The 16103-nt window shown below is 44.4% G+C and overlaps 1 protein-coding gene across 1 annotated transcript in view; it reads left to right on the forward strand.

The window, feature by feature from the left end:
• The window catches only part of SND1 (staphylococcal nuclease and tudor domain containing 1), a 414314-nt gene that overhangs the window by 52620 nt on the left and 345591 nt on the right, over positions 1-16103 (forward strand). The window contains exon 10 of the mRNA XM_065939612.1: positions 9429-9542. Coding sequence (XP_065795684.1) covers positions 9429-9542 — 114 coding nt within the window. The remainder of the gene's footprint in view (positions 1-9428; positions 9543-16103) is intronic.

Below are 16103 nucleotides of genomic sequence, written 5' to 3' on the forward strand. Positions count from 1 at the left end.
GCTAACCTTTGACCTATACCAGTCCTCCTCAGAATGGTTTGATATGATATAAGGAACTTGAGCCAGAATGTAAATCAAGGCCTTGCTGCTTTCATCAAGAAGATCTTGCTATGGAAAAAATGTCAGCAATGTTCTCAGTGATGTAGTTGATTTATGTTCTGGTACAAGTGCCTTATCTCATTGTAGACTGGCAGTCACTTTTTGAATAGTACTGACTGTATACTGACTTGTATTCTTTTGTATATAATTTTTAAGTTGGTAAGTTTTTACTTTTAACATGTAGACATTTTTATTATTTTTTTAAAAATTTTATTTATTTTTGGAGTTCTGATGTCAGTGACTTTATTACACCTGAATTTCCTTAACTTTGGACAAAATGAGACATTGACTAATTTAACAGGCTACATACAGTCTTACAGGCACACTTTCTTATAGGAATATATCTAATACCAACCATAGCAGGTTAGATTAGTGAAGGATTTGAAAAATTTTAACTCTAAGTTTTTTGCATAGACATTTTTAAAGAACTCTGTGGGCTTCTTAAGAGAAGTGTACTCTTTTATTTCCCTCTCGCTTGAGGCAACCATTTTCAACTCTTGGCTAATCCACGTCTTTGAATAAAATCTTCAATTGCTTGCTCCTAATTTTTCAGGCGTAACCCCTTTTTCTTCACACCATGGAAGATGAGGATTTGGTTTTTTCACACATGGGTCTTCTTGTACTTTCCTCCGTGCCTTCTAATAAGACTATATCATAATTCTGGCTCAGTTAATATTCAGTGTTTACTTTGTAAATGCTAATCACTTCCGAGATATATAGCATGTTATGACTGCTTTTCATTTCCTGCATGATTTTTTGTTTTTCCTGGAGTTAATTTTTTAAATTTTATGTATATATCTTTTATGTACTTATTAATTCAACCCCCACGTTCTGTCATCTGTTTAAGTCTTTTCTCAAGACATGATTCAGGTCATTATTTTTATCTTTTTCCATAGTACTTGCCAGGAGCCTTGTGGCCTATGACAGTCTAGTTTAGTTTAGTTCTTCTTTTTCCTTTTATAAAGGTGTCTTCTTTGGATTTCTTTACCATTATCTTGAGTTTTTCTTTGCCTCACTCCTGGATTGGTGCTATGTTTGCTGACTCTTATGGCTTCATTATGATTTACTGCTTTGTTTTGGTGACACACATTCTGTTAGCTTCTTGGGAAAAGAGTGCTTAGAAGGTAGATTTTTTGAAACTGTTCATGTCTACTCTGTTATTACATTTGATAGTTTAGATGGGTATAGAATTTTGTTAGAAGCTATTTTCTTTTAGAATTATGACAGCATTGCTCCACTTTTATTTGTTAGGAGTTTTTGTTTGTTTTCTTTCTTTCTTTCTTATTTCTTTAGTGGCCTGAAATCATTCTGATCTCCCATCCCAGTGCTATGTTTTTTATTTCCATAAGCTCTTAGCAAATTCTTTATTCTGAAATTTCACAATGATGTGCTTTGCTTACCATGTGTGATCATGTTGTGGTTTAAAAATTAAACCATATTAAAAATTAAATTTTAACTCTTTTGTTGTTGGTTTCCATCTAGTTTCTCTGCTGTTTTTCTAGAATTTCTGTTTGGATGTTTAACTTCATGAACTAGTCCTAATTTTTTCTTACTATTTTCCATTTTTTTGTCTTTTCTTCTTTCTAGATATCTTCATGTTTACCTCTCATCTCTTCTATTAGATATTTTATCATGCTGTGTTTTGATTTCTAAAAGCTTCCTTTGTTCTCTGAATGTTTCTCTTAGTGCTATTAAAAAATAACATATTTCAGAGATGAATATCATCTGTTAGGATTTCAGGAATTAGCAATAATTTGTTAAAGATTTTTCTCTCCCTGTATAGTCTGTGTTCTCGTAAGTTGTTTTTAATTCTGTTTGGTTATTTTGATCTCTTATTTTCAGTTTTATAGACTTTCTTTAGATATCTGGTAACCTTTGGTGGTCTCTCAAAGAACGAGGTATTCAGCACTGGTTTAGGAGCAGTATGGGATTTAGGTATTCAACTCTGGTTTAGGAGCAGTATGGGATTTAGTGTCTCCATTTTGAAATCCAGGTGCTTCTTACATTTTAAAACAGTCCTGGTTTGGGGCCTTATTTTCATTCCCCCTTGAGATCCCTGATTTGATAGTTTCTCACTCTTGGTGAGTAGGGGAAGTCTGCAGTATAAATCAGAAAGACTGTTTTCTTTTCTCACCACTAGCTCAGGATTTAGCTTTCCTGAGTCTGTAGAGTCAGTTACCACTCATTCCTCTGCTTTCCAGCTTCCAAGTTTTGTTGCTATATTCTTCTCTCTCATTATCTTTGTCCTTTCAGGCTTTGGCAAACAACAGGACAAAGCAAAATGAAAAACAGCCCCTCAAACCTTTTATTTTTGTGTAGAAGTATTTAGGGAGGGTAACAAAGTAAATATATGAACTTTCTTTATTGTTCCTTGTGTTCCATTGTAAGGCTGCATCATAATTTATTTAACTAGTCCCCAGTAGGTCATTATTCATGTCATTTATCACTTTTCCATTATTTAATAAATGGAATAAATCTCTGCCTAAGTGGCAGTTATTTCCTTAGAAGTATTTTGGAGTATATTTGCCAAATAGCTCCCCAGACATTGGTAACTAGTGTATATCCCATGTGTGTTCATTTTAAAATATGTTGTTAGAACAGAGCTTGACCACCATTTTCTTAAAGGACCATAATAGTAAATATTTTAGTCTTTCTGGGCCATATAGTCTCTTTGCAACTCTACAGTTCTACCACTATAGCAAGAAATCAGCTATTGGTAATGCGTAATGAATGGGTGTGTCTGTGTTCCAGTGAAGCTTTATTTACAAGAGTAAGTGGTGGGCCCTTAGCCATAGTATGCCAAACTCTATTGTAGAACACAAGATGTCAGCATTAAATGTAAAAGGGAAGATGATTTCTTTTCCCAAGCTAGAACCCAGCGGCAGTTTTGTAGTTATTTTGCCTAATTTAAAACATTTGTTAATGACAAAACTACTCTTGCAAGGAAACCTAAAATGGTCCTAAGGTGCCTTGGGCTTTCCTGAACATAGTCTGGCAGTCCTGCAAATTTTTGCTGAAGGATTCTGCTCTGAGGCTGGTGTGACCATAAAGCCTAAACAAATAGAGTGCCTACTGAAGAGAGGACCACTGTCTCCTAGGTATTAATTTATTCCCTGGTAGCTCAGCTGGTAGAATCTGCCTGCAATGCAGGTGACCCTCGTTCGATTCCTGGTTCAAGAAGATCCCCTGGAGAAGGACAGGCTACCTACTCCAGTATTTTTGGGCTTCTTTGGTGGCTCAGATAATAAAGAATCTGCCTACAATGCTGGAGACCTGGGTTCATAATTTTACAGAGAACAGCTAAATAGCTAAAAAGCCTGCTAAAGGTGACCTATGAACTCTAACTTTGTGCCCCTGGGACCCTCTGGGTGACTTCTGGAACTGATGCAAAGCTGGAGGTGGGAGTGTTGGCCAAGAGTCCTACTCCTGAGAAACTTGAAACTCAGCCAAATGTTCTCTGGATACACGGGGCACTGCAAGAATTGTTGTGTTCTCCTCCTCTTAAGGAAGGCAGTGCTAGGGAACGTTCTCCTTGTCTCTGCAGGTTAGCAGAGAGACATGTTCACTTCACAGCGATTAGCTGAGCCTGCTTGAGACTTTTGTGCCTGTCGTGGCTTGCCAGTTTCCTGCTTGCTTTCCCTGTGGCGTTTTAGCTGATCTGTGCTGTTTGTAGCCATATGGTCCCTTGAGCACGTGGCTTGGCTTCCCTGTCCCTGCTGCTGCATGCTTGGGCCTTGCAGATTTCACAGACCTGAATAACACTTGGGGTGGGGTGAGGGGGCTGAGTCTTCTCGCTGCCCAGCCTGGTTAGATAGAGGCAGCCAGCTTGGTTCTCTGTTCCAGCTGATTGCTTAACAGAGCCCCGAACTAGGTGCTTTGAGAAGATGCAAAAGAATGAGAAGTGGTTTCTGTCTCAGGGAGCTTACCCCCTGGGGCTTCGACTGGGAGAACCTTTGGTTAGCTGTGTGCTACTGTTGACCATGTCCAGTTCTGGAGGTCCCGTTATAAGCTGTCCATGGGTGGGGCACCGGTACTTGTTTGGTTTGACCCTGCTGATTTTCTGCTGTTCAAGAATGTCAGGGCTTTGTATGGAGTTCATTATCATGTCTTCTCAGATGGTGGCTCAGTGCTAAAGAATCCGCCTGTTAAAGCAGGAGACGAAGGAGACGTGGGTTTGATCCTTGGGTTGGGAAGATCCCCTGGAGGAGGAAATGGCAACCCACTCCAGCATTCTTGCCTGGAGAATCCCATAGACAGAGGAGCCTGGCAGGCTATAGTCCATGGGGTTATAAGGAGTCAGACACCACTGAGCGACTGAGCATGAGCTCAGATGAGCACAAAGATGGTTTTTAAGCAAGGATACTTAGTATTTTTGTCTAGACTTTTATGTTCTTGTTTGGTAATATGGAGAGAACAAAAATGACTAGCTACTCCCTTGATCTTTGGTTTGGTCATGTGGCTTTCAGATGAAAAAGAAGTTCTGGGGATGTTCTTTCTGGTTAGGAAGGTGGCCCTCTTAAACCAAAAAGAAGTCAAGACTTGGTTTGTTGCTTAAGTTAGCAAACCAATTTGCTGATAAGAAAATGGTTAATTTAGAAAACATTTGTAAACATTTACCTACTTTTAAAATTGAGACTTTTTTAGAACAGTTTTAGATTTACAGAAAAATTGGCAGATGCTACAGAGTTCCTACGTTAGTGGCCCCCCCACCCCCAGTTTCCCCTATTATTATCTGACAAGATTATGGCACGTTGATTATAAGTAGTTACTGGTATTGATATATTATCAACTGAAGTCTATACTTTAGTCAGATTTTCTTAGCTTTCCTCTGATGTCCGTTTTCTGTTCCAGAATCTCATCCTCAATAGCATGCTAAATTTAGTTGTCAGATCTTGTTAGGCTCCTCTTGGATTTGGTAGTTTCTCAGATTTTCTTTGCTTTTGATGACCTTGACAGTTACGAGGAGTGCAGGTCGGGTTTTTTGTAGGCTACTCCTCTATGGGAATTCGTCTGATGCCTGGCTTCCTTTTAAGTACCTATTAGAGCATCCGGTTTGTTGGCTCGGGCTTAGGTACCTAAGGATATTGGCCTCAGCAGGTTGTGCTTCGTACCTTGTGAGGATGCAGGGTGGTAGCTGGGGTTTTCTGGGGGCTGTGTGGGGAGCCATGGTCATCGCTGAGATAGGGTGGGGTGCTCCTGATATCCCCCACTGTGGTGTTGCTTCACTAATGCTTCCAGGTTTAGCTTGGGGAGAACAGACCTGGCAGATGAAAGCTGGGGAAGCAGGAGAAGCAGCGATGTCCTCAGTTAAGAGAGTAAGAAGGGTGTTTGGTGTCCCCTGTCCAGTGGCCCCTTCAAGGGCGCTCACAGGTGGCGCCTGTAGAAGCCCTGTTTGAGCGGCCGCTCCTTTCCTTTCTGCCTGGTGCTGATGACCTCGGCAGCGTGGGAGGACTGCGGGTTGTGTCCGGAGCTGTCCTGAGGGTCTTTCTGTGTCTCAGAGATGCTGCAGGTTTGAGAAGCTGAGCAGCAGCAGCCCTTTGCTCAGCTCTGTAGACGGGCGCCGCAGATGGGGGGATGTGGCAGGGGGCCAGGGTGACAGCCGGATGTCCCCTGCCTCCGACAGCGCTCTGCCATTCTCCTGACCTGTGGCAGCCCTTAGCCTGCGCTGTGTCATCATTAAGCGTCTCATTTTTCCTTTTGCAGTTGGGCTCTGAGAAATGCAGAGGGGATTGGGTTTAGGTCTTGCATCTGGAGTCCAGCTAGTGACCTTTTATTCTGTGTAGATTCTGCTCTTGGAGCGTGTGGTCAGTAGGGGTGTGTGTGTGTGGACTCGAGGTCAGTAGTATGAGGAGGTGAGCGATGATGTGGGCATACTTCAAATTGCCCTGATGGAAAGCACCATCAGAAACATCACTGTTATAAATGTGGCCTGTGATGGTGCTGACAAGCAGGCTTTGGATGGTAATCCACTCTGCGTTTTACTTATTGCACTGTGTGACTGTAACTGCTGGTTGATTGCTTCTTCCATGTCTCTGCCCAGGAGCTGCTTGTTCTCCGGACAGCTATGGCACAATTTACCCCATAAACCCCACTTACATGCACACATGCACAGACAGGCACACTCACCCCGCTTCTCCAGGAAGGCAGGCCTCGTTTAGCTGGCAGCGTCAGAGCACACAGTTCCTGAAGAGGAGGTTGCTAATCAGGGAGATGCCGAGCAGAGAGAGTCTGCTGCTGAGGCCTGAAATTTACAGCTCCGAGAAGCCGCTCGCTGCGGCTGCGGCTGCTAACACGTTATAAGGGGTGACGAATACCAGTAACTTGTCACCAGGGTTTACTTCGAGCCTCACATTCTGTAATCAGAGGGTAAAGGTGTGAGCGCTATGATACTTTCCTTGGTTTTATTTCTCTGTGAGCATGACTAGGGTGTAGAGAATGTCTAGATATTTCTCATGTCTTAATCATAGGAAGCTTCCCTGTGTTTTCAGCAATGGACATTTTAATAGGAATTGGTTTTGGAGGGAGAGGAAGGTACAGCTTGATCCATCATTGAGATTTGGAAATCCCGTGATGTGTGTGCAGTTGAGATGTCTGTTGGGTCGTGGTTCTGTACCTCCTCTGGAGGGAGGAGCAGTACTGATTCTCTGTACTAGCTGTTGTGCTTGGTATGGCTTTATGGAATTTTTGGCTTGAAGGTGGGATAGCAGTATAACTGTGGATACCTCGTGGTCCCCTCCCCTACCTCTCTCTGCTTTTAATCCAGGGGTCCCTGACCTCCGTGCCACGGACCAGTACCTCCTGTCAGATGAGCGGTGACATTAGATTAGAAATAAAGTATGCAATAAATGTAATGTGCTTGAATCATTCCAAAACCATCCCTCAACTCTTGGTCTGTGGAAAAATTGTCTTCCATGAAACTGATCTTTGGTGCTGAAAATGTTGGGGACCTCTGCATTAACCCATTTCATATACATGTGGGATTTTGAAGGATAGAGAAATCATTAGCTGAGATCTTTCTCTTGTGGTCAGTTGGCCAAGCCACTGCTGCTGTCTTTAGGGAGTGAGGGAGATTCCGTTATGGCAGGCATTTTTACTTTGGCATTAATGTGTCTAGATGGTAATGGTAGCAAGATATACTCTTTTTCTTTCAGTTACTGAATCCATATGCTTGGTTGTATCTTCTTGGCTGTTTTTAGTTCTGCACTTAAATGATAGGGCTGCTGTAAGGGGGGTCTTTGTTTTGGAGAGTTCCAAAACCACCCATACTAGGTAATCATTCCTGACCTTGGCTTGGTCCTCATGTGACCACACATCATGCTTTTGATTACCTTTGGGCTTCACTAAGGTTTTCTGGCCAGGTGAGTTTTGAGGCTCTGGCTCTCTGGGCTTTAGTGTTAGTTAGCCTTTGTGTGATTCTCTAACAAAAAGGTTATAGCAGAATGGCTGTAGTTATCTGAGCCTGGTTTTTTGCTGCATTCAGGTTTTGCAAGTTAAGCTTACACCTAGTTGAAACTTGAAAATAATTATCCCCTCTCCTAATCTATGGGGCTTCCCTGGTAGCTCAGAGGGTAAAGCATCTGCCTGCAATGTGGGAGACCTGGGTTCCATCCCTGGGTCAGGAAGATCCCCTGGAGAAGGGAATGGCCTCCCGCTCCAGTGTTCTTGCCTGGAGAATCCTATGGGTGGGGGAGCCTGGCAGACTACAGTCCACGGGGTCACAAAGAGTCTCCTAATCTATAGAGCTCTTTCTCAGACCTTTACCAGCCTTGTGGTCCCTAGCCTGTTTTTGTCTATACTGCTTCCATTACTAATGGTATGAAAACCCCAGGTTATCTTCCCATCCACCAGCGGTAGTCAGCCCTCCATGGACTTACAGCTTGATTCCAACTGTCATCTTTCTTTTTTTCATTCATTCTGTTTGATGGCACTTTCCTCCTGCTATTTTCTGTCATGTATAATTTCTCACTTGGTTTTTGCTTTTTTGCTCCTTCTTCAGATAGTCCCTTAAATCACTCTTTTTTTTTTTTTTTCCTGTGTGATTGGCTGGTTCTCAGGAAAAGATAGAGGCTAGCCATTTTTGCAGAAGTCTGCAAATGAGTGGGTATATTCTGTTGTAAAAGGTTGTGAGTCTTCCAGGGAATAGTTAGTGAAGGCTCTTTTAGGATTCTTAGCAGTGTGATACCAACCACAGCCAAGGAGACTCTAGCTCCTTTTGTTTCACCTATAAACGATGAGGGGACTTTTGCAAGTCTTCCCTCACGGTGGCAGCTGACCCTGTAGTTTGTTCAGTTACCTGTTTGCTCCTGATGGGGTCTGATTGAAGGCAGGGAGAGTGGGTTTTGATTCATCAGATGAAGTGGATGGTGACTGTGTTTTGTAGTCAATAGCTTCCTTGTAGTAAAGTGTTACTTACCAAAAACCCCAAATGGCCTTGTAACAACAAGTTCTGAATAAAATCGGGTGAATTGTAGACTGCTGGCTGAATTGTGAGGTCTGGTTATAACCCTGATGTACTCTGAGTGTGGTTTTGAGGAAATTTTATTCTGTGCACATTGGTGGGGTGTTCTGATAACCTCCACAGAGGAATATTTGTGCTTTTGCTGTTGAATAGATATCATCGAAAGCTTGGGAGTTAGTTACTAGCTGAGAATGGGGTCCAGTGTTACTGTTTTGGGTTCCAAAACAGAGATGCCCATAGTAGTGCTCTGAAAAGGTGGCTTCCAGAGTAGTGGCTTCCAGAGCAGTAAGTCATATCTTAGCAATCTAACGTTTCTGCCGGTGAGATCAACAACGGAGCATCTCCTTTCACACGCTGAGATGACAATACTTTTTGCCCTTCACTTGCCTTTGATTTTTCTGCTCTGTGTTGGGGTGTCCTATTTTGGTTTTTTCTTGTCTAATGCTGGTACCTCCTAATCCAACCCTTGCCTCTTTTCGTAGAATCATGTTGTGGTAGTCATTTTGATTTTAACTTAGAACCTGTTTCAAGGAAAATCTTCAGTAGCACGTAGAGACTAGATTTCCAGTTCTTAAGCTTTGTAGTTCCCCACAAATCTTGGTCAGGGCAAAAGATAAAAAAGCTTGGCCATCTTTCTGAGTGATACAGATCCTGCCTTGCTGAGAAATCATCATATCTCTCAGATCTGCTAATAATAGGATAGTTTCCTTCAACATTGTTGTACCGTAAAGAATGATGTTGGGTCTATCGCAATGGCTGTTGGTCTCAGCCTTCTTCCTGTGACCGGCGTGCCTTGCTCCTTAGCACACGTGCTGCGGGGTTTGGGCCGTTGAGGCACGTTTCAGCATTTCCGCCTTCTTGCCGCCCACAGGTGATGCAGGTGCTGAATGCCGATGCCATCGTCGTGAAGCTGAACTCCGGGGACTACAAGACCATCCACCTGTCCAGCATCAGACCACCGAGACTGGAGGGGGAGAATACACAGGTGAGACGAGAGAAGCAGCAGCACCTCCTTTCCGAAACCAAGAGGGAGGAGCTGGAGATCACTTAGCTGTGGTCCGTGTGTAGGCGAACACTAACAGACCAATGGTGTAAATCACCACAGTATGATTTCCTAGTGTTTGCAGCCTAGCTGCCCCGGGCAAGACCGTTCCTCTTGAACCACACTCACTGCTCTCCTTCGTTTTTGATGGGCCCCACTGGCATTCCTTCCTAAGGGGCTTGAGAGGAGGTAGGGTTGGTGCATGTTAGGTGGTGAATGAGTCTTGTTAACGAGATCTTACTCTCTGAAGATAAGGAGAGGAAAGGTCCCTGTCTCACGTGCATGATAGCAAGGCCTGTTCTGCTGGTCATTTTGATTTACTCTGTGTTTTTGCTCTAGGAAGAAATAAATCTTGGTATGTGTATATGTATATATACTTACATATATATTGTCTGGGGTCAGCTACTCATCTTTTCCACGTGGTGACTAGAATAATCAGTTGCACTGTTCTGTGCTATTTGCTGGGTCTTCGGGCAGCAGGGGTGCTTGGCTAGCCAATGTGTACGATTTTGGTATGTCAATTTGAGAAATTATGCTTAGGATGAAAACTGCAGGCAGTTTTGTTTTAAATTTTGTGTTCATTTTCTTTCTGTTGTTCCGACTTATAAGAGATTGGGGAAAGGGATTGTGGTTGAACTTTTTTGTTTGTTAGGCTGTCTTGTTTTTGTAGACATTTTTTCCAGCCCCTGTTTTTGCCTCCTGATAGTTAAAGTGTGTGACTGTGTGGATTGGTTGTAGAACTGGGTCCTCGGGGAGAGCCAGTGCCACAGGCAAATTAAACAGCGCGGTTGAACTTGGTGCCATGTGGTTTTGTAATGTATCCTTTTGTAGTTTTAGAGATGTGAAGTTTGCTTTTCTCATGTTTTCCACGTACCCGTGTCTCAGTGCATTCACGAGTTGAAATTCAGGCCCCGTTTTCATTTGTGTGAGAGTTTATAGGCAGCCCATAAGAGTAAAATAAAAATATTGTGATTGTCTTTTGAATCAAATCATGCATAAGAAATCCATACAGGATGGATTCTTTGAAAGTCTGCCCAATCAGTTCATCTCCACCCCTCCCCACCATCTTCCCAGCCTTTTTCCCCCCATATAGGAGGCATTTTAATGCAGCAAACAGTATTGTGGTGAGCTTGAGAATTTAAATGCACGAAAGCTTAGAAATGCCAAAATAAGGTTCTCTCAGTAACTGTAGCTCTGCCTCATTGCACAGAGTAAATATACATCTCCAATTTTATCAGTGTTGGGAGTAGTCCACACTTCTGCATCTGTGCCATGCAGTTGGAATTAAGGTTCCCACAGCAACCACAACTTTGGAATTCTTGAACGTTAATTTTTGTGCCTGCATCATCAGCCAAAGCATTATGTTAAAGTAGATTCAGGAGCTGAATTTTAAGCAGTTTTTAGGGGTGTGGGGGTGTTACAGCAGGTTGATGATGATAAACTACCACTGAGAAGTTTATGTTTTTTGTAGAATCCTTTGTAACTTCTCAAGGGGTAATGGATGGATTTCCCTTAGCTGAGTGGACGACGGAAAGTTGTTGGAATATATTTCCTAGTTTAGGCAGGGTCCTGTTTATAAAATTTCTTGTTCTTTACCAAGGTAGGTTATCGCTTATTTCAAACTCCTGTTCATTCCTGAGGGATCTTCCTCCATTTTAAGAAAGCTTTAAGTGAGGCTCAGCTGTAAGAGTCAACATACAGCTTTTGAGTGAATTGAGGAATGAGTTCCCATATTTGTTCATTAAATTCCTTTGGAAGATCTTAGTGAGGGTCACATAAGAGATGAATATAACCCCCTTTGAGTACAGTGATGGAGGTGCTGTGCGGAGCCCTGTTGTGGTGGGTGCTGGGGAAGTCTTCTCGGGAACAGCTCCGAAGCCTCTTGAGCGCTCATGGATGAGACGTAAGCAGGTGGGAGAAAGGGCCTCGTAGACCAGCACTGTCTAATAGATGCATAATGCAAGCCACAAATGTGAGCTCTGTGTGTTATTTACAATTGTCTAGTAGCTCTGTTTTAAAGAACATTAATTTTAATGCAGCTTATTTGACCTACTATATCCAAAACAGTATCATTTCAGCATTTATTGAATATAAAAAATTCATGAGATATTTAACTTTTATCTTAACTGTGTCTTAGAAATCTGGTGTATATTTTATACTTGGATCTCAGTTCATCCTAGCATATTTCTAGGGTTCAGGAGCCCCAGGTGTCTAGTGACTATTGTAATGGACAGCACAGGTTGAGGAATTCCGATGAATAGGTTCATTGTCCTTGATCAGTCCTTTCCACTTTGTACCAGATGTTGTGCTGGGGAAGCCATGGGGAATAAACCATCCTAAAACTACTCTCATGGAACTTTATAGTCTAGTAGGGGACATACGCACGTGAGTGTGTTTATGTTATGTGCTGTGGAAGAAAACAGCGTTCATAGGAGTGTATGATCTGGGAAGGCTTCTTAAGGCCTGAAGGCTGACTAGGAGTTAGCTAGGTAAAAAATGGAGAGAAGACAATTTCTGACCAAGACAGCAGCAATGACAAGAACCGGATGAGTTTGGTCCTAGGGAATGGGTGGCCACTGTGAATGGTGTACGTGTGGTGTGATGCTCCGTGGGCTGCAGGGCAGGGCAGGTAACACATATTCTGTGAACATTCCCGGTACTCATGAAGAGAGACTGCGGGCCATGTGATGAACTGCCAGCAGTTTTGTATGGTTGGAATAGAGGATACGTAATGCTGGGGTGGGGGTGGGAGGAAGCAGGGTAATAAGAAATGGGTTTGGGAGTTAGGCATGGACCACAGGTTGAAAACATCTATGCCATGGTTTTTAGATTTCTTTTGCCTTGAAGAATTTTAAGGGACGACACCTTTCAGATTTGAGCGTGCTTGTGTTGGTGGCTTGCATTTATAAAACATGAAAGTAACTTTGCATCTATAAAGGAAAATCATGCTAGATGAAAACTGATCTGTAGCGATGGGTTCTGGCTTTGTTTTTGGTAAAACTCGCCTGGAGGCGAAAGGAGTGGAAAATGCAGGGTTGTGGGTGTGGCTCTAGCAGCCTCTACACTAGAGGAGTTAGAGTTCTTGCCTTTCTACTTCCCCTGGAACTCTCACAGTGAGTGGAAGACCTAATGCTTATGTTAGATTTACAGTATAGGTGTAGGAATAGGCGTCATCCAGGGATCCCAGCCAGGCTGTAGCTATGTGTGTGTAATGACTAGGCAAGCAGGAGTCCCTTTGGAGTCCTTGGTTTCCCTAGTGTTCTTTACTGTATACAACAGTTTTTTTTTTTTTTTTTTTTTTACTACAAGGGCAGTCCAGTCAAGTACTGAAGGCGTAGATGTCAGGACATCTGTGAGGCCACATTGTACCCTTATGCAAGTTAGAGAAGACCTCCCCTTGCTTCAGGCAGCCTCAGGTCAGGGCACACGGCTTGGCAAATAGAGTGGAGGCTGGATTTCAGCTCCCATTTTCCCTCCGTCCCCCTGGCCAGGTGCCCTCGTTCACGGCACAGTGTGTACAAGATGATGTGGCTGTCCTAGTTGGAACAGCCCTGATGGACTCTCCAAAGGAAACGTCAAGGGTGTGTTTTGGGAACTGGAGGGTGGTCTCGTAGTTAACAGAAACAAAGGATGCTTGGCCATTGTTTGGAGATGACAGATGGACCATGGAGGGCATTGAATGAAACCCTTAGGACATTGCCTTCTCTCCAAGTCTGGGACACTTTTGGGAGAGGGTGTCAGTGGCTTTGAAATAGAGAAAAAAGTAACCTGGTGGCTTATGTTATTGGAGCTGTTCTAAACCAAAGAGCAGAGTGGAGAAGGTGCAGATGAGGGAGTGGGAGGAAGAGAGGTAGGGGCCAATTGTTTCGCAAGCTCGAGCTTCCTCACAGGCAGGCTGATGGCGTGCAGGGACTCCTGCTACGGACAGCCTCCTTCCTCCAGGTACCCAGGTGATGACCCAAGGGGGCTTGTCCTTCAGGTGAGGATGGGGAGATGCTTCTAATGTTTATCTTCTCCATATCCTGAAAACTCACATGGCATCAGCTCACACAGATCTTCTGAGACATCTATCTCTATATTGTGAAGATTGTAGTGCAAGTTGGATTTTCCTTTTTTTTACATACAGAGACAAATTCATTTCTGTTACATTATACATGAAGGCAAGGAGGTTTTGCCCAAGGCTAACTGTACTTCCACTCCCCCCTTTTGGTTACTTTCTAATTGCAGCCAGAGGAAGGGCTCCGGACAGAACCGCATGATCAAAGGAACTGCTTTCATTCTCTGCAGCTCCTTTCTGGTAGTACGGGGAACTCAGGAGTAGCCATGGCTCTCAGATTGTGGTTAGAGCTTGATTTGTTGCTGGAACACGTGACAGTTAGAAGCTAGAGGGTGCAGTGTCTCTCTGAGAAGGAGTACAGTGTCTGATGCTGTGGATTCTGGTTGTGTGGCACCAAAGTATTGGGTTATTCAGGGAAGATCCAGTGTTAGCTCTTTGGAGATGTAGCTCCTTGGCCGAGATCCTGTTTGGACATCGGTTTGTGGTACTCCTTTGGACCTGAACATGTATCAGGATTTCTCTAAAGGTGTGGTGTGCGTGTGCTAAGTCACACGGTTTTGTCCAACTCTTTATGACTCTATGGATTTTAGCCTGCCAGGCTCCTCTGTCCATGGAAATCTAGGCAAGAATACTGGAGTGGGTTGCCGTTTCCTCCTCCAGGGGATCTTTCCAACCCCAGGATCAAGCTTGCATCACTTACATTTCCTGCATCAGCAGGTGGGTTCTTTACCACTGTGCTACCTGGGAAGCCCTCTCTAAAGGTGTAGTCTGTGTTATCCAGTTGTTTGCCACAGAAATACAAGTGCTTAGTCTTGGAGAAAGGCTGTGGGTTTTCCAAGCTACTGCTTAAAGGAGATAACACATTGTGCAATCTCAGGACTTCCTAGAGAGCTTTCGACTTTGATCTGAAGCTGGAAAACCTAGTGCTCTATTGCCCAGGGCTGCTGCGGGCTTTGTGTTACACTTGGAGTGTTAATGACAAAGGAAATACAGCCCCTGGGCATCCGATGAAGGTGCTGACTTATTTCCCCGTGAAGTCCAATCGTGCAGCGCGCAGTGACACACACACACACACACACACACACACACACACGAAGTCCAGTCGTGCAGCCGGCAGTGACACACACACACACACACACCCATCAGACACACCCATCTCACACACACACCCGTCACACACACACCCACACACCCACACACACCCCCCCCCACACACACACACACCCACCCACCCCTGGGAAGTGGGGTCTAGTCGTGCAGCCGGCAGTGACACACACACACACACACCCATCAGACACACCCATCTCACACACACACCCGTCACACACACACACACACACACACACACACACACACACACACACACACACACACCCCTGGGAAGTGGGGAAACCCTTCCCTCATCTCCTGTGTGGTTTCATGCTTTCACACACACACACACACACACACACACACACACACACACACACCCCCACCCCCCCTGGGAAGTGGGGAAACCCTTCCCTCATCTCCTGTGTGGTTTCATGCTTACACACACACACACACACACACACACACACACACACACACACACACACCCCGGGAAGTGGGGAAACCCTTCCCTCATCTCCTGTGTGGTTTCATGCTTACACACACACACACACACACACACACACACACACACACACACACCCCGGGAAGTGGGGAAACCCTTCCCTCATCTCCTGTGTGGTTTCATGCTTACACACACACACACACACACACACACACACACACCCCGGGAAGTGGGGAAACCCTTCCCTCATCTCCTGTGTGGTTTCATGCTTACACACACACACACACACACACACACACACACACACACACACACACCCCGGGAAGTGGGGAAACCCTTCCCTCATCTCCTGTGTGGTTTCATGCTTACACACACACACACACACACACACACACACACACACACACACACACACACACACACACACACACACCCCGGGAAGTGGGGAAACCCTTCCCTCATCTCCTGTGTGGTTTCATGCTTACACACACACACACACACACACACACACACACACACACACACACACACACACACACACACACACACACACACACACACACACACACACACACCCCCTGTGTGGTTTCATGCTTTCACCTTGTATTGGTTTCCATCACCCTGTCTTTCAGCCTTTTCCCTTGAACTAACTTACCACATAAGTGTTCTTTCACAGCAGGGCTTCTAAATATACAGACCTGGGCACTGTAGGATGAGTTTTGTTAAAGCTGCAGTCTGCCTCGCCTCCCAGAGTCACTGCTGCCTGTTGGGGGTTTGGTTTCCCAGGTCTGACCTCACTGGGTCTGCCCTGCAGGCAGGTGACGGGAGACCAGGGCTGCAGGCAGGCACGTTCAGGCACGTTACTAGTGATGCCCTGCGATGCTTAAGGGCATTTCCTCAGAGACAGGGTGGT

This window comes from Muntiacus reevesi, chromosome 6, assembly GCF_963930625.1.
Source record: "Muntiacus reevesi chromosome 6, mMunRee1.1, whole genome shotgun sequence".
Taxonomy (NCBI): Eukaryota; Metazoa; Chordata; class Mammalia; order Artiodactyla; family Cervidae; genus Muntiacus; species Muntiacus reevesi.